Source organism: Choristoneura fumiferana, chromosome 5 (genome assembly GCF_025370935.1).
Source record: "Choristoneura fumiferana chromosome 5, NRCan_CFum_1, whole genome shotgun sequence".
Classification (NCBI taxonomy): Eukaryota; Metazoa; Arthropoda; class Insecta; order Lepidoptera; family Tortricidae; genus Choristoneura; species Choristoneura fumiferana.
Window position 1 is genome coordinate 20,311,035 of NC_133476.1, and position 18,220 is coordinate 20,329,254.

At 41.2% G+C, this 18,220-nt stretch overlaps 2 protein-coding genes across 6 annotated transcripts in view; one reads left to right on the plus strand and one right to left on the minus strand.

The window, feature by feature from the left end:
- Trxr1 (Thioredoxin reductase 1) overlaps positions 1 to 3,108 on the plus strand; it is a 33,560-nt gene extending 30,452 nt beyond the window's left edge. For all 4 annotated transcript variants that reach the window (XM_074088350.1, XM_074088352.1, XM_074088353.1 and 1 more), the window contains 2 exons: positions 208 to 399; positions 1,453 to 3,108. In XM_074088350.1, coding sequence (XP_073944451.1) covers positions 208 to 399; positions 1,453 to 1,582 — 322 coding nt within the window. In that variant the 3' untranslated portion in view covers positions 1,583 to 3,108. The remainder of the gene's footprint in view (positions 1 to 207; positions 400 to 1,452) is intronic.
- On the minus strand, positions 2,623 to 18,038 carry LOC141428375 (matrix metalloproteinase-17-like). Of its 2 annotated transcripts, none has more exons than XM_074088355.1 (10): positions 17,919 to 18,038; positions 16,219 to 16,371; positions 15,136 to 15,245; positions 14,094 to 14,255; positions 12,778 to 12,889; positions 11,999 to 12,155; positions 10,495 to 10,661; positions 9,155 to 9,299; positions 5,615 to 5,875; positions 2,623 to 4,299 (listed from the first exon to the last, which is right to left on the minus strand). In XM_074088355.1, exons 1-10 carry the CDS (start codon positions 18,018 to 18,020, stop codon positions 4,151 to 4,153), a joined length of 1,518 nt encoding a protein of 505 aa, XP_073944456.1. In that variant the 5' UTR covers positions 18,021 to 18,038; the 3' UTR covers positions 2,623 to 4,150. The 2 variants fall into 2 exon arrangements, with proteins under 2 accessions (XP_073944456.1, XP_073944455.1); XM_074088354.1 differs by having other exon boundaries at positions 11,999 to 12,167.
- Positions 18,039 to 18,220: the final 182 nt, after the last annotated feature.

Below are 18,220 nucleotides of genomic sequence, written 5' to 3' on the forward strand. Positions count from 1 at the left end.
CGATCTCTGTCTCACTGTCTGTATATATCTGTTACTTTACCACGCCTAAACCGCTAAACCGATTTAAATTATTTTTTTACGGAAATAGTGACACATTCAGAAGGATAAAGGATTTTTATTAAATTGCATAGTTCCCAAACGAATTGTTCGCATCGATCAGTGTTTCATAAAAAGCTGCTTATTCATGATGGCTGTTTGTATTTGCAGATACGGCGCCGACAACATAGAAGTGTACCACGCGTACTACAAGCCGACGGAGTTCTTCATCCCGCAACGGAACATCCGCAACTGCTACCTAAAGGCTGTCGCGTTGCGGGCCGCGCCGCAGCGCATCCTCGGGCTGCACTTCGTGGGGCCCGTCGCCGGCGAGATCATCCAGGGCTTCGCTGCCGCCGTCAAGTTAGTACCACGCGAATTTAATGCTGAATCATCCTGACTTTTTATGGTTAAAAAAGTTAAATCGTTAGCGCGAGGTTAAGGATGACAGTTTCATACACTTTGACACAACTTAACCCTGGGTTAACAGTTACGAGTAACTCAGAATTTTAGCTGACCCTGGTTGACCGCGAGAGTAAACTACTCGTACTTTTCTACATTTTGCAAAATTTGTACCATTATTTTAAGGGTTTTGACGCTTTGTACCAGATTCGAAAAACGCCAGATTCGCGGAACACCAGATTCGCAAAACGCCATATTCGCATAATGCCAGATTTTTAGATTCCCAGTATACCAAATTCGCACGATGCCCAATTTCAGATTAGCAGAATGCCAGATTCGCATAGTACCTGATTCGCAGAATGCCAGGTTCGCACAATCATCAACCCGACCTATAAACTTCCCACTGCTGGGCAAAGGCCTCCTCTCGGAATGTGAGGGCTAGGGCCGTAGTTCCCACGCAGGCCCAGTGCGGATTGGGAACTTTACTTCATTTTGAGACCAAGAAGTTTTGAGATCGGGAATATTGATAAAGAGGTAAAATAAAATAGAAGCCTTTATAGTAAAGAGACGTTTGTTGGAAGAATGCCATTTTGAGAAGCAGACATTTTAGGAAACAGACAGATCGAGCCTGAGCCGAAAATGTTAAATAATGCTGAAAAAAATGAATCTGGCGTTCTGCGAATCTGGTATTCTGCGAATCTGAAATCTGGCATCGTGCGAATCTGACATTCTGCGAATCTGGTATACTGCAAATCTGAAAATTTGGCATTATGCGAATCTGGTACACAGCGTCAAAACCCTAAATGAATTCCCATGTTCCTACTAATATTATAAATGCGAAAGGGGACGGAATTCCCTCGGGAAGCCAAACGCCAGACCTATGGTACAAGTTAGCCTTTATATGAATGTCTCTTACAATACAACACTTTCTCAATTCACAGGGTTACTTTTTAATCCGCTGACCAACCGGTAACCTACCAGTGACATTGTGTGCTAAACTTGTACGTGTTTCAGATGCGGCATTACAATGGAGCAGTTGATGAGCACAGTGGGCATCCACCCGACCGTGGCCGAGGAGTTCACCCGCCTCAACATCACCAAGCGCTCCGGACAGGACCCCAACCCCGCCTCCTGCTGCAGTTAGACTCAGCACACCAACACACACACACACACTGACACGCAAGCCTGCTGCGGAACCTAACAATACAACACAATCACAGGGAGATAATAAATACAAGTATAGTGTAGAAAGCTAAATATGCCCAATTGCCAGATGTAACACCCGATTCTGTCATACATAAAAAGTTAGAATGATCTGTGTAAAAACATGAGCGAAAAGCTGAAAATAGCACAGATATAGATTACACTAGATAACGCAAACACCTCAATCTGTATGAAAACCAACCGTGTCACTTTTTTATATCTACTGGGACGTCTCAAGAGCGAATTAGCGATGTGAATTCCCCAATGTCCGCGCAAAATCGATTCAAATGCGCCGCCCGCCCGCGCCGTGGGGCTCGAGTCAGTCACTAGTCATGATTAGTCAGTTAGCGGTCAGTATTTGTATGGGGCCAACCCCGACGTTTGGTCGGGGTTCGGCCACGCGAAGTAGATGCATTTTCGTAATCTAGTGTAATCTATATCTGTGGAAAAAAGTCATGCTATCACGATCAGTTATCGTAAGTCTATCTGTCCGGAACACTTCTTTAGTTGTTTATTCTTTGTAATCATTTAATTGTTATTGATTTTTAATTAGCTACATTGACACTTTATTTATTTTTCCCAGCAGCCGAGCTTGGCATTTTGCAATTACTTGAATTAAATTTTGCCATCTCATTTATATATTACATGAAATTTCCCAACTGTACATGGGATGCGCGACGAAGCAGTGGGACTGCAGATATTAACCGAAAATGTATTAAAAAGCGGGTACATCTGATGGATGCTCTTTTCAATAAAAATATGAACGCTTTGAAGACGTAATTTATTAGTAAACTGCGTAGTATAGTTTGTTTATTAAAGGAATGGAGCACCGTTTTCAGTTTTGATCGGGAAATATTTTTCAAAATTGTAGTCTGCGGCGTGATCTCTGGTATGGGATATGAAAAAAAAAAATGTTGCCTTCAATTATGTTTATTCAAAGTTTTCCGAATCGGATTTGACTAACTCAACAGTTTATTATACACTACATATTACAACTGTCGACAACACGAACAAGACGTTATGGAGATCATAAATTATGTTTGAATCAAAACGTCAAATAGAAAACAGCAAAAATTTTAATTGAAAAAAAGATTACACCTATAACAAAGTGAAATGATAATTGTTAAAAAACGTTTGAAAGGGAAGCAGAGGTAGACAATAGTATAAGCTTTACAAATAATTCCAGTGAGAACATATCTCAAAAACTATTTTCTATATATCGAGCACCATGTCTAAAAGACATTCTAGTTAACCTGTTAATAATGAGCTACGTAGTACGAATTTTACTTTACACATTTAGTTCAATGATATTATTTACTGTTACAGTATTAGTTTTAATCAACACTAAAACCAATTGTTTTCTTAAAACGTTGCACGGGAATGTTCCGCGTGCACAATGTTCAGCAATTCGATGTATTCGTTCATTTGAGCACTAAAGCTCTAATAAAGTGATATATTTTTATTAAAGTTATTTTATTTTTATTTTTCTCACTGACCTTTCCGGACTCTTCTAATAATAATATGTTGCTAGTGTACGGATGAGAATTAGTGCGATTACTATGAAAAACTAAAAGAAAGAGGTGTTTCCTGTGAATAGGAAGCGGTTGAAAGTTCCAAATCCACCCAGAGTGGCGCTAGAGTAGCGGTGCATGGATGAAATGAATGTAGCAACCTAGTTTATATGAGGTCTGTGGGACAACGAATGACGGAGTAAAGTGCGCAGAGTTGAAAAATGTAATATTTACACCTCAGTCCCCAGCCGTACCCTATACATTCGAACAATCTGATTCATGTACAGTCGCCATCAGATATTTCGGAGCGGCCAAGGTGGTCAAAAATATCGGAACATGCACTCTATTATTAAGGCATTAGAGTTCATATTTCGATATTTTTGATCACCTTGCCCGCTCCGAAATACCAGGGTGGAACCTTTTAATAACCAATAGGGAATATCAGGTACACAAAGCTCACGTCTATTGACTGAAGAAAGGTCTCCTCCTTAGAACGCCACAATTAACGACAACTGGCCACTTACCGGTTGCCCGGTAAGTGCATGGACTCTTGGACTCTCATGGACTCTTGCATCTCTTCAAGCCACCGTAGTGTGTTTTTCGACCGTACACAACGTAAAATAATTTTCTATGCAATGTTTATTAAATTATATAATTATCTTTCATAATAAACATATGTCTTTATTTTTTTACCCACTTGTTACTGCAGCACCACTTAAATAATTGGCATACATTAAATAATGTCTTTCCACTGACACTCTTTAACCTCCACTCTCCACACACTACAGCTTGAACTTAACCCATTCAGTGCCTCTGACGCCCATCGGCGTCTTGAAGGACCCTCATATAATGCCGCTGACGCCGATGGGAGTCTGTTCTGCAGAAGCGTCGGCATCGCGATAAAGTACGTACTCTTAATCTGGCGCGCTGCAATGAATGGGTTAAAACATACAGTGATCAGATCAGTCTTTGCGTAGTTTCCTCGAACTGCTCCCTCGCTAGTCTTCGTTCCGGGTGTACCTTTCGGTGTCGGCGGCCGGCTCGCATTGGAACCAGACCAGCGCGGTCGGCAGCGGATAGTAGGGGTGCGTGCGGATGGCGTCGTTGTCGAACCGCCAGAAGCGGGGGCCGCGGAAGAAGTACGTGTCTGGAACATCACCTCAGACCTCAGACCTTCGAAAATCGAATTTCGTATCGTACCGTCCCGCTGACGTTAATATTATTTAATACGAGTGTGAGCACAGATATAGATTACACTAGATTACGCAAATGCATCTACTTCGCGTGTCCGAACTCCGAGCAAACGTCGGGGTTGGCCCCATACAAAGACTGACCGCTAACTGACTATAGACTAGTGACTGACTCGAGCCCCACGGCGCGGGCGGGCGGCACATTTGAATCGATTTTGCGCGGACATCGGGGAATTCACATCGCTAATTCGCTCTTGGGACGTCACATAGATATAAAAAAGTGACACGGTTGGTTTTCATATAGATTGAGGTGTTTGTGTTATCTAGTGTAATCTATATCTGTGAGTGTGAGAGACACGGTATCATACGAACTTCGATTTTCGAATTTCGTAGTAGCCCTTCAGTATTGCACTTACTACACGACTAGGGATGAAAGGTGTACAAATATCGATATCGATTTTTATTTAGTTCAATCGATTTATCGTTATACCGGAGTAGAGGACCGGATATATCGATTTTTTTTGTAAAGTTAAAATAAATGCTTCTAAAAGTTAATCATCACCTCATCTCCGCCTATATACGTCCCACTACAGGGCACATGCCCACATCACTTCACACACACACATCATTGAATTTCTTCGCAGGTGTATGCAAACTCACGTTATTTTCCATAACCGTAAACTCAAGAGGTACGAGGCCGGGCCCGAACCAACGAGCCTCTGCTTGAGAGCCCTAGGTCAAACCACTAGGCTATCATGACTTTCAACCAAATGAACTTTTGCATTTATAACATTAAGCCGGGTACTCACTAGCGAGCTGTAACTGTAACCGAACATATACCGTACGAGGTTCTGTGTGTACGCGTGAAACGATCTTCACTCGTGACATCCATCGAGCGCCCTCACCGAGCGTACTCATCAAGCGAACTAACAGATACAGTAACGAGGTTCTAGAAACCGACACTCGTCGGCTCACTGCGAGCCGCACGTGTTCCGCTAGCTGTTTTTAGGTTACAGTAACGTGCAACGGTTACAGTTACGCAACGAGTACCTGCAGGGTTACTACGAAACTCGAAGTTCGTGTCGTGCGGTCCCTCTCGCTCTCGTATTAAATAGTATTAGTGTCAGAGAGACCGCACGACACGAACTTCGAGTTTCGTAGTAGCCCTGCTGGCTGTCATCGACTCGCTCCGAGCACTGATTTTTGGTAACGTAACGTGCAACGGTTACAGTTACAGCTCGCTGGTGAGTACCCGGCTTTAGTAGAAATTACCTCCTTGCCAAACCAGAGCAGCGTCCACAGGATACGGCAGGTCCCTCCACGCGGACATCTCCTTAGGGTACCCCTGGTCCATGGTCCGGGTGCCCTCGTCATAGCGCCAGAATCGCTCGTCGCTTATCAGGTAGGTCTTGTTGTTGTAGTTGGATACAAACACTGAAGTCAGCTCGGGAAGCGAGGGGGGGAGCGAGTAGTCCGAGAGACGGCCGCGATTGATGAGACGGAAGTTTGAACCGAATTCCCAGTAGCGTTTGTCTGAAATGATTTATGAGGGTTTAATGTGTAATCTTTTAGTTAAAGAATGTTTACACACAAGGGGTCTTAGATAACATTATTATGGGATAAGTATTTGTCAACGATGAAACTGTTAATAAAAATGTTTTCTTTTAAAAACTGACACTTAAATAATTTATATTAATCGTTAAATTTATTTGACAAAATAATTTTAATTTAAATCAGTAATATAATGATTGCAACATAAAATAACATAATTTATTGAATCAGGCTTTAGATACTTTGCAGAGGTCCATATCAATCAATCAATAAATTTTATAGTATTGACGGATAAATGTGATGCCGTCTCTTTTTGTTTTGTTTGAATAGACGGAGACAGCATCACATTTATCCGTCAAATAAAATTAATGAATGAATGGTGAAACAGGCCCTTAATATCATAATATATTTTGACAGCATGGGTTTTTAGTAATAAATTAATTATTATTGTGGGCCTTTCACATTGACATGTACTGTACTGACTTTTATCAATCAATGTAACGTGCTTATTATAATGTACACATAAATTGGCCGAAAGCGCGGGTAGTATAAAAAAGTGACATGTAAGAGAGCCCTTCGTGGTAGAGTTGTGGATAACGCTCATTTCGAGGCTTAAAGACTCGAGCATTTAAGACTCCAGAGTCTTAAAGACTCCACTATATTTGAGAATTAAATTGACTTATTTTATGCGTATGGATGCAATAAACCGTCTTTGCGGGCTTTGAGTCGTTAAGCCTCAAAATGAGCGTTTTTCACAACACTACTTCGTGGCCTACTGGCCTACTTGAAAAAAATAGTAGATTGTACAACAAGAGCATAAAACGAGCCATTTTACCCGAGACGATCTTATAGCCACCCGAGCCGTTACTACAAGACACGGGGAAAATGGGTTTAATGCTCGAGTTTTACACTCTGCTGCTTTTCACTTCGATTGCGAGGAGATGAAATAACAAGAGTGGAAGCAATTCTTCACTTAGTAGGGTAGGTACCTTTTATTTTTCATGCATTGCTAATATATCTATATATAGTAAAAAGAAGAAACTGATTGACTGACTGACTGACTGACTGACTGATTATGACTTATAGATCAAAACGCACAGCCAAACCACTGGGGCTAGAAACTTGAAATTTGGTGAATAATATGTTTCCTTAATAGATTTAGACGCGCACTAAGAAAGGATTTTTCGAAATTCCCCGGGATAGGGAAATATCTAAACTTTTTTCGCTTTCTTTGTTTGTAGTCGAATCTCTGAAACTAATGAGCGGCGATTTTAAAAATTCTTTCACCGTTAGTAGTTACACTATCCTTGATTGGCATAGGTTACTTTTTATCCGATAATGCAAAATTCCCGCGGGATAGAAATAAATTAATTCAATTACGAAGCTGATTAAAAAATTCTTACATATTATGTGATATGACTATCCCCAAATGACAAAGGCTACTTTTTCTTCGGGAAATTACAAAATTCCCATGGGATAAAAAAACTGAATGCAACTTCGGGTAGATTTGAAAAATTCTTACATCAATAGAAAGCTACACTATTCCTCATTAGTATAGACTACTCTTCTTCGGGAAAATGCAAAATTCCCGCGGGATAGAAATAAGTGAATTCAACTTGGGTCTGATTTAAAAGTTCTTTCAACAAAAGTAAGCTAACAGTATTCCTGATTGACATAGGATACGTTTTTTCCGGGAAAATGAAAAATTCCCGGGGGATAGAAATAAGTAAATTCAACTTTGGCACCGCTTTTAAAATTCTTTCATATGATATGACTATCCTCGATTGACATAGGCCACTTTTTTTTCGGAAAATCCAAAATTCCCATGGGATAGAAAAAGCTGAATTCAACTTCAGAGCTGATTTTAAAAATTCTTCCACTAATATAAAGCTACACTATTGTTGATTGGTAGAGATTACTTTTGAAAATGCAAAATTCCCGCAGGATAGGTACATAGAAGTAAGTAAGACAATCCAAATTCGGAGCTGATTTTAAAAAATCTTTCACTAATAGTAATCTGCACTATCTCTGATTGACATAGGCTGCTTTTCTACAGAAAAATGCAAAATTCCCGCAAGATCGAAATACTTAAGTAAATTTATCATTGGGGTTGATTTAAAAATATATTTTACCAATTGGGAGCTACATTATCCCTGATTGGCATACGCTACTTTTCTCCGGGAAAACGTAAAACTCCCGCGGGATAGCAAAAAGTGAATTCAACTTCAGGGTTGATTTATTTATAATTGTATACCTAACTCTACCTGAACAGTACCATGACTGGCTGACTGACAGACAAAGCATAGCCAAAACTACTGGTGCTAGAGACTTGATATTGGCATAGATGGACCTAAAGTAATAGAGAGGTGCACTGGGAAAAGATTTTTAGAAAATCCCTAGAATAGGAAAATATCTCAACTTTGTTTGTTTTCTTTTTTGTTGGGTAATCTCTGAAACTACTGAGCTGATTTAAATAATTCTATTACCAATAGAAAGCTACAATATCCTGATGGACAGACTTCTTTTTTTTATGCAAAATTTCCGCATAATAAAAATAAGTGAATTTAATTTCGGGGCAGATTTTCAAAACTCTTTTAATAATAGAAAGCTACAATATGTCTCTCATCGACAATTAAGAATATTATCATAACAGTAATTCATGTTCCGCGGGGACTTTACAATTTCTTGAGATACAATCCTATATCCTATATCGTGTAGGAATTCGCGGGCAAAAGAAACGCGTAGTACTTTAAACGTCTTTAACGTTTCAGCGAAACATGGTTTCAGAGTTGGTACGAATTATGAATGATTAATTACGTATGTAGGTTGATGTTTGAATTCCAAAATGTGCACCATCTGTCTAAAACAACGTCAGACTGTATTTATATTTCCATGAAATCCTCCAAAAAAACAATCAAAACACGAAAAAAAAAGATCGCAGAAAGTAAATGTATGTTAATTGTTACCCCAAATTTAACGCGAGCGAAGCCGCGGGCAAAAGCTAGTATTAAATATTTAGTGTTATTGATTAATTTGGTTTATTTTGAGTTATATATAAATTAAAAATTATTAAAGAAATATTTAGAAACTTTTTTGTTTGTGGCTGTTAACACCTGATTATCTTGGTCTTAGATGAAGATTTTACTTTATACAGTCGAGCATAAAAAGTCATTTTATATCGCCTAGATTCAGCAGAAACACGAGCTTTACGAGAATGAGAAGTGTTTTTTTTATTTCCATAAAATTTCTGATAGACGGTACCTGCAAATATGACGATGTTTCCATTCCGCTTCTCGTAGACGGTCCTGACGACATTGACGCTGGCGGGCAGCCCCGCGAACACGTCACGGAACCGCTTAGGATAGCCCTCCACCACCACTTTGCGCTCGTTTAGCGCCCACATCCACTGAGGTGTAAAAAGACAACAGATAAAAAAATGAAAAATAAATAAATGAAAAATTATGATTGGTTATTTGGAGTCTATTTGTATTTTTTATTTCAACTCCAAATTTGTTTACTTTTACGGGTATCCCGTGAAACCATATCGAAAATACAACTGAGACATGGAAAAACATAGATGTCGCTAGTGCTGCTGCAATAAGTAGCGTAGTAAGAAATAAGCAACCTGAGATATGTATGCATAGGAAAAATTCGTGTCTAAATTCCTGTCCAGCGGTGGTGTAAGGGTTATAGCACGCAGCACGGATTGCTGAGGACCTGGGTTCGATTCCCAGCGCTGGTCTCTTTTTCTGGTTTTTCTGTGCATCCATGTCTCAGTTTGTAAATGAAAAATATTTCGGTAACAGATTAAATGTAGGTAACAGAGAATGGTGTCTCTCTTTAAGTTAAAGAAAACCTGTTTGTATGACACCGCTCTTCCAAGTTATCCATACTAATATCATAAATGCGAAAGTGTGTTTGTATGCTTGTGTGTTTGTCCGTCTTTCACGCCGTAACGGAGCGACGGATCGACGTGATTTTTGGCATAGAGATAGTTTATAAATAAATAAATAAATTCATTTATTTCAGGCAACTTGGCCCATACAATAAACAATACAAACCCTTAAGCTTACAGACACATAGGTACATATTTATAATTAAAAATATATAAAACTAAATATGGGCCCGAGAGTGACATAGGCTACTTTTTGGTTGGTGGAAAAATGCACAGTTCCCGAGGGAACAGCGCGCGATAACGAATACCACGCGGGCGGAGCCGCGGGCAAAAGCTAGTATACAATATATAGTAAGGTACAAAAGTAACAATTCTTTAACCGACTTCAAGGAAGGAGGAAGTTCAACGTTCCATTGCTTGTATTTTTTGTTTCTCTATTGTTTCACTTTATTTCTCACATCACGACAATTTGACTTTATTCCCGAAACAAATAAATTCTAATTGCTTTGACAAAATTCAGGTCTGAAAAGCAGGAGGTGACAAAATGTTAGCTACTTAAATATTCACAAAACAAATTATTCTTAGTTAGGTACTAAGCGTAAAAGAGACGGAGATGTACAAGATATCTATCTAATACCTATATATATACACACACACCATTAAATTCCTTCGCAAGTGTCACGTGATCAGCGCTAGTAAATCTCACCTCTTCCTCGAACACGTAAATCTTCCCCTGCAGCACCTGTATGGTGTCGTAGTTGGTGAAGCAGAGGTCGGGCACGTCGTCGTCGGGCTGCGTCGGCCCCGGGCCCAGCGACGACCGCGGCACCACCGGGCTCTCCGTCTGCTCTTCGGACCCGGCAGGTTGCTTGGCTATTAATTCAATTTAGTTTTGTTGTTACTATGGCAAATGACGTAAACAATCACTCACGACACGGAAATAAATAAAGAAAAATATTTCATTTACGGTCCCAAAAGTAATCACCACCAAACAGAAAACAATAATAATACACCTTATAAGTATGTATAACTATATTATTACATAATCGTTGGTAGTGACACCAGTTTACTTTACGCTTTTGTCCTTGTGTTTAAGAAAGCACTTTGGTCGGACAGTAATAAATCTAATTTTGTATGAAATGAGCGGGTAAGCGGGTTATCAACGACCAGAAAGTTACCATTTAAAAATATAAAATATCCTGACAAAAAGCTGGACATTTTATGGGGAACAAAAGCGCGAGGGAATCCCAACTGTCTTTTACAGGATACCCTACGTGAAACACAACTTCACTCTTATCTTCTACTCTTTTAAACATAATAATTAATGACCCTGAGGTTCACAAACAAAAGTAATGGTGATTTTCCACCGGCGAGGCGAGACGAGACGAGGCCAGACGACAATTGAAATTTGTATGGTGGCGCCCGCGGCGGGCGCGCGAGAATGCATTCAAATTTCAATTGTCGTCTGGCCTCGCCTGGTCTGGTCTCGGTGGAAAATCACATTAACAACCTTTTAAGGTTTCTCGGCTCGGCTTTAGCCGAGTTTAGACTTGCAAGAAAAATCGTGCAAGTTGCATTTCATTGCGGCGCTCGATTGACCACTACAAACTCGTTGGCTTTACGGCCTCGCAATGTAAAGGTGGGTCCACACGGCACAGACTTTAGTCTGCGCAGCGTGTCTGTAACGACATCTGTGCATTTTTGTATCTGGCATCAAAAAGTCGGCGCAGACATGGCTTAAAAGAACAACTAACATGTCTGTATCGTGTGGACGATGTGAGTAGCACATACTTTTGTCCGTGCAACAGTCTGCGCAGCGCAAGTCTGCACCGTCTGGACCCAGCTTAATGCATGATTGGTTTTTTGAGTCTTTTTGTATTTTTTATTTCAACTCCAAATTTGTTCCTTTAACGGGTATCCGTGAAACCATATCGAAAATACAAACTGAGACATGGATGCACAGAAAAACCAGAAAAAGAGACCAGCGCTGGGAATCGAACCCAGGTCCTCAGCAATCCGTGCTGCGTGCTATAACCCCTACACCACCGCTGGACAGGAATCTAGCACGGATTGCTGAGGACCTGGGTTCGATTCCCAGCGCTGTTCTCTTTTTCTGGTTTTTCTGTGCATCCATGTCTCAGTTTGTATTTTCCAGCTTAATGCAACTTACAAGATTTTTCTTGCAAGTCTAAACTCGGCTTAACACTCACAGTAAAGCTCTCGCATGCCAGAGATGTCGTCGGCGTGCAGCCGCGCCACCGTGGGCTGGTAGTACGGGTACATGACGGACGACTTGACCGCGGAGTGCGCCATGCCCAGCGCGTGACCGATCTCGTGCACCGCCACCGCGAAGAAGTCCGTCGCGTCCTGACCAGATAGCTGCCACTCTTTACCGGCCCGGATAATACCGCCATGGAAATACCGACTCTGTTTTTCGTGTACTCGCTCATTGAAACTGATATGAGTTTCAATCGGGTTCTGCCTTTTCGCACAAATGTTTCATATGCTAACATCCTGAGTTGGCAAATGAAACATTTGAGAAACGTGAGTTGGGAAAAGGCAGAGAGCCGTTTCCATGGGCGTGTACAGTCAAGGTCATAAATATAATTACGTAAGTTACCAAGACGTCAAAAATATCTATACACCTTTATGCCACTACCCAAAAGGTCGATGTATAGATATTTGAAGCTATGGCTGTATAGTATAGATATTTATGCCACGAAACAGGAGGGTCGGTTTTTCCATGTCAGTATTATCTGGGCCGGTAAAGAGTGTCACCCGCCAGAGTCTCTCGGAATTCCAACTCGAAACATCACGGACAGACGAACAACCACAAAAAGTTAGACCTGAGTTAAATTTTTCTATTCTGTTCTCCTTCTGTTCGAACAAAACAAATAGAGACAGCATCACATTTAACCGTCAGTTAACACTAATCAATGCGTGGTGAAACAGCCCCTAAGTGTCTAAAGTTACACTGCCTCATAAATACCTCGTCTTCGTCATCGAGCTCGCCCCACACCTCGTCGTCGTCGAAGTGCATGGCGCCGTACGGCGGACAGAACGCGTGCGCCATCACGCCGCCCAGCCCGTCGAACGGGAACCTGCACGGATGGGCCTTGGTCAACTATAGTAGTGCCAGGAGAGTTCAATTAAATAATTACACACACACACACACACACACACACACACACACATGCACACACACATGCACACAAACACACACACACACATGCACACACACACACACATGCACACACAGGCAGGTGGTAGGACCTTGTGCAAGGTCCGCCCGGATTGCTACCACCATCTTGCTCGCTAATCCTGCCGCAGTGCTTGCACTGTTGTGTTTCGGCGTGGAGAGTAAGACAGCCGGTGAAATTACTGGCACTTGAGGTATCCCATCTTAGGCCTCTAGGTTGGCAACGCATCTGCAATCCCCCTGGTGTTGCAGGGTTCTATGGGTGGTGGTGATCTCTTATCATCAGGAGACCCACTTGCTCGTTTGCCATCCAGTTGAATAAAAAAAAACACACTACATGAAGTTGCAAAAAATCGAATGAATGAGTGAATGTAAATGTACAATCAAGTGTAAAAATATGAACTTATTCAAAGTTTCAAAATTAAGACTCTTATTCCGACGCCATAAGGCCGTAGTAACATATTTTTGAGTGGTTCGAATCGATACTTATTTTTGCACTTGACTGTACTTAAATATACATTTTAATAGGTATAAATTTCATTTGGATACCAACAACCTTGGGCTGGAGGCGCGCACTCACGCTGCTCAGTAACTATCAGTACGGACGTGGTCACAGAAGCTGTTCACCTATCGGCAAGCTACACCATTCATGAGCTGGTGTACAGTCAAGGGGAAAAATAAGTATCTATTCGAACCACTCAAAAATATGTTACCACGGCCTGTATTGCGTCGAAATAAGAGACTGTGGTACATATTTTTGAAACTTTGAATAAGTACATATTGTATGGTCTATCACTTTTTAAACAACTTCCTATCAAATGAATAGTCACTAAAGCCGAACTTTCGAGCTCATAGACAACTTTTATCGACATTATCGTTTTAAGGTGCGACCACACCGCTGCTCAAAATACGAAGACGATACGGAATCGCAGTGACGTGCCGTAAGCGTCACGATTGCAACGCTTCTCCTGGCCCTATACTACGAAGTGCAAAATTCGAACTTCGCATCTTGCGTCCCGCTATATTATTTAATACGAGAGTGAGAGGGACGGTACGATACGAACTTCGATTTTCGAATTTTGTCGTAGCCCCTGTTGTGGACTCACCCGTCCCCATGGTCCCAGCTAGCGAAGGACACCTCGATGTCGGCCTCACCAGTATCTTCGCGGTGGAACTTGAGGCCTACGTGCGGCGCCCACAGAGCCAGGCCTTTCGCCATCAGCGCCTCCACGCGTTCTTTGCCAAGCGTACTCGACCCGTTCAGCACTCTGGGAACAGAGTACAGATCGATTCAAAGAGCTGGCACGAATGCATTGAACAAAAGTAATGTCACTTAACCCTTTTCCTGGTATTTTATCATATAGGGTTCCGGAGCCAAAATGGCAAAAACGGAACCCTTATAGTTTCGCCATGTCTGTCTGTCTGTCCGTCCGTCCGCGGCTTTGCTCGGGGGCTATCAATGCTAGAAAGCTGTAATTTTGCACGGATATATTATATAAACTATGCCGACAAAATGGTACAACAAAAAAATCAAAAAAAAAAATTTTAGGGTATCCGTACCCATAGACGTAAAGTGGGGGTGTTTTTTTTCTCTCATCGAACCCTATAGTGTGGGATATCGTTCGATAGGTCTTTTAAAACCATTAGGGGTTTGCTAATACGATTTTTCGATTCAGTGATTTGTTTGCGAAATATGTATTCAACTTTAAAGTGCAAATTTTCATTTAAATCGAGCGTCCCCCTCTCTAAAATCTAAACCGCGAGGGTGCGGAAAAATTTGAAAAAATTCAGAATGGTAGTAAGTATACATATAAAACTTTCAAGGAAAACTATAACGGCTAAGTTTGCTTGAGAATTATTAGTAGTTTAAGAGTAAATTGCAGCCTAAGGTATAAAATATACTTACACTTGGAAGATTCCGTATAAAATACGAAATCCTTAGTAAAATATTACTTAATTTTTCGTAATGGCTGCGGAACCCTATTTTGGGCGTGTCCGTAACGCTCTTGGCCGGTTTTTTTAATGACAATTTGTTATTTATTATTTAAATCGTGTTAATTAATATGTTGATAAAAACTTAAACCTTTTTAGTTTAATGTTTTAAACTAGCAGTCCCGTAAAAATGTATAGGTAGGGTAGGTAAGGTACCTGTAACTAATTGATTTCTTGTTCCATCCTTGTTGTATGACGTAACGCCTCCTTCTGGACGGCGCGGCTTCGATAATATCTTTGACGCCACAACGTTTTTTCTTAAAAACCTGGGGAGATAGACACTAATGCTAAGAAGGAAGATACGTGAAAGCTATATCACGACTACACTAAGGCTGCGTTCCCACTAAAGATGAGCGAGGATGTGTTGCGGTACTTAGATAGTATAATTTATTGAATCATTCATCAAGATTGGTTTTTGGAATCTTTTTTGTATTTTTTATTTCAATTCCAAATTTTTGTTACTTTTACGGTCATCCCGTAAAAGACATATCGAAAAAAAGATTCCAAAAACCAATTTTAATTTGATTGCTTAATAACAATATCTCTTGTCCGGGTGAGCGGTTAGTTCCAATGGAGTGCCGAAAAAAGTTTCTCGATGAGGGCTACGGCATAGATGTCGCTAGCGTCACTGCTTAAGTGACTAAGTAAGAAACAAACAAGCTGAGATATGAGGTGCATAGGGGAAATTCGTGTCTGTACCGTTGTCCACCGGTGGTGTAGCGGTATAGCACGCGGCACGGAATGCCGAGGACCTGGGTTCCATTCCCAGCGCTGGTCTTATTTTTCTGGTTTTTCTGTGCATCTATATTTCAGTTTGTATTTTCGAATCATTAATAATTAGGTAGTAATACTTTTCGGAAGTCGCGATCCATATCAATGAACTTAAACAATTGCTTTGCTCACCCGCGACCTTATGCTAGCTACGTTTATGCAGTTCCTCCACCCCCACACTAAGAATACACACAAATCACAAAAGCCCATCTCTCACCACATCACACTATACTGACGCGTTACGAACTCATGCAGAGCTCATTTTCAGAGCAACACAACCGTTCTCCATGCTAGCTACCAGATATTAGCTAACATCTAACGCTGATGTGTGGTGGTGATGATATATGGATTTGTGTGTGTTCTTACAGTGTGGAGGTGGAGGACTGCATGAACACGCATTTCTTGCATAAACGTAGCAATCATAAGGTCGCGGGTGAGCAAAGTTCACCAAGGTAGTATAGTCCTCACTTTTTTGGTCTCTCCGTCGAGCACGCCGGTGCGCGGCAGGCCTGCGAAGCCCTGCAGCAGCCGCACGGCCTCGGCGATGGAGTCCGGCGTGAACGAGGAGGCCTCGCCCTCGCCCGCCGACGGCAGGTAGCCGTAGCGTTGCATGAATGACAACTGGAGATGTTGAGATACCGAGGGTTCATGCTCAAGTTTACTTAAAACAATTTTTGGACCAAGATGCCTTTCTACCAAACATGTGCGGATGTGTTGTGAGGAATATGTTTTTCATGAACCAATAGAAACGCTTCATTTACTCATCCTCGCAAAGAACATCTCTGGTGGAAATAGCTGAGCGGAGCGAGGATGGATAAATCTGAGGGATAAATGAAGCGATTCTATCTATTGGTTCATAAATAACAAAAAATTGAACCGACGTATAGGTGTCCCTACAATATTTGAAGAGTTCCCTCGATTTCCTAAGGATTATATCCAATCATCAGATCCGGATTTGGAGCTTATGGGACCTGAAAAACCTATATATTATTAAAGAACAACCAGCATGGAAAATGGAGTGGCTTTACAATTATCAACTTCAAAAAATGGCATTTGCATTAAAACACTTCGAAAAACCTTGAACAGAAAAGTTGCACTTTGCTCCCTCTCGTCAGGGAGGAAAAGTTACTTTTCTGAGGGAGAGGTGTGAAAATAACTATTGTAGTCTTTTCCTTTTATTGTGAAATAAATTATTTTGCATTTGTAAAATGTCTAACATTCTTAAGGGTCGGGCGCGCCTACGCTCTACCGGACCGGTGGCTCGGCGTATGTTTCCTCTGCTCTATCCATTGCGAGTGCTAAGGGGTGGATCCCAGTAAGGGCTCATGAACTGCAGCCCGCAGGGCTCCGTAGGTACAAAAGACCCCAACTCCTATTGAAGACCTATTTGGGAAGAATTAATTGAATTATTAGGATTGTCTTCTAGTATATTATCCCAGGGTCCCCAAACTCACGGTCCTCCCCTGCAAAGGCTAGACGCTCGTCGCAAAGCACTTGCAATGAATAGACAACGCTCGCTGCATCGTCGATACCCCTTAGTCGTGGTTGGGTCGATGGATGTTGTGAATGGTGACATAATAAACATCATGTCAATTAATAAGTAATTTATTTTAAGATCAATTTTGTGTGTGGAATAATTAATTTCTCTGCGTTACAAGTAATGAAAGTTAAGATATTAAAAGTAAAATGTCCGTAAGTTGGGTTGCGGGTTCGTCATATTATTTATTACATTAGGTCTATGTCCTTACGCCGGTTTCATTCATCAATAACTTTCAGTTATGATAGGTACTTATTATCGAACCATTTGATTCCTGATCCATGTTACACATAAATATAGTAAGTGTCATATACCTATTTTTTTTCCTAGTTAGGCAGTGTGAGTCACTGCTGTGACCATTTCTGTGAAAATGGTCCATATTGGGTCATGATTTTAGTTGATTCAATACATATAACTACAGTAGAGTAGAACCACAGCTAAATTTAATTCTGTAACTTCTCGATGAATACATGCGTCAGTTTTTTAGGGACGCTTCAGTCTTCACTTTAATTTTCTGTAGCAAAAGTACCTAATATAAATGACAGAAAAAGTTAACACTCCATATGAAGTTTCAATAAAAAATATATTTACTAAGACGATAACCCCTTAAATACTGATAATCGTGACTGACCTCTTCATTGGTAGGCGGGACCTGTTCCAAGTAAATAGTCCTGCTGGTTCCCGGGATCGCAAGTGTCGCAGCACAGAGCAGAGCCAGCAAACGCCTGTCCATGGCGGCGGGCAGACAAAGAACTGATACGGCGCGTGTGTCATGCTCTTAGCGACCTTTGCCAACCGATAAGGAGTACAGGAACCTCGTTGAGATTTTGTTGTAGCCCTTTTACGGAAATAATAACAGAAAAGTTTGAAAAAGCGGCCAAGAGCGTGTCGGTCACGCCCGGCATAGGGTCCCGTAGCTGCTAAGAAAAAATC

Excerpts from the sequence above, each read along its gene's own strand:
- LOC141428375 (XM_074088354.1), bottom strand. The coding sequence starts at position 18,020 with ATGGACAGGCGTTTGCTGGCTCTGCTCTGTGCTGCGACACTTGCGATC. Across the intron at positions 14,256-15,135 it reads AAGAAATCAATTAGTTACAG|AGTGCTGAACGGGTCGAGTA; the intron begins GTACCTTACCTA and ends CTCTGTTCCCAG. Across the intron at positions 4,300-5,614 it reads TGCTCTGGTTTGGCAAGGAG|ACACGTACTTCTTCCGCGGC; the intron begins GTAATTTCTACT and ends GTGATGTTCCAG.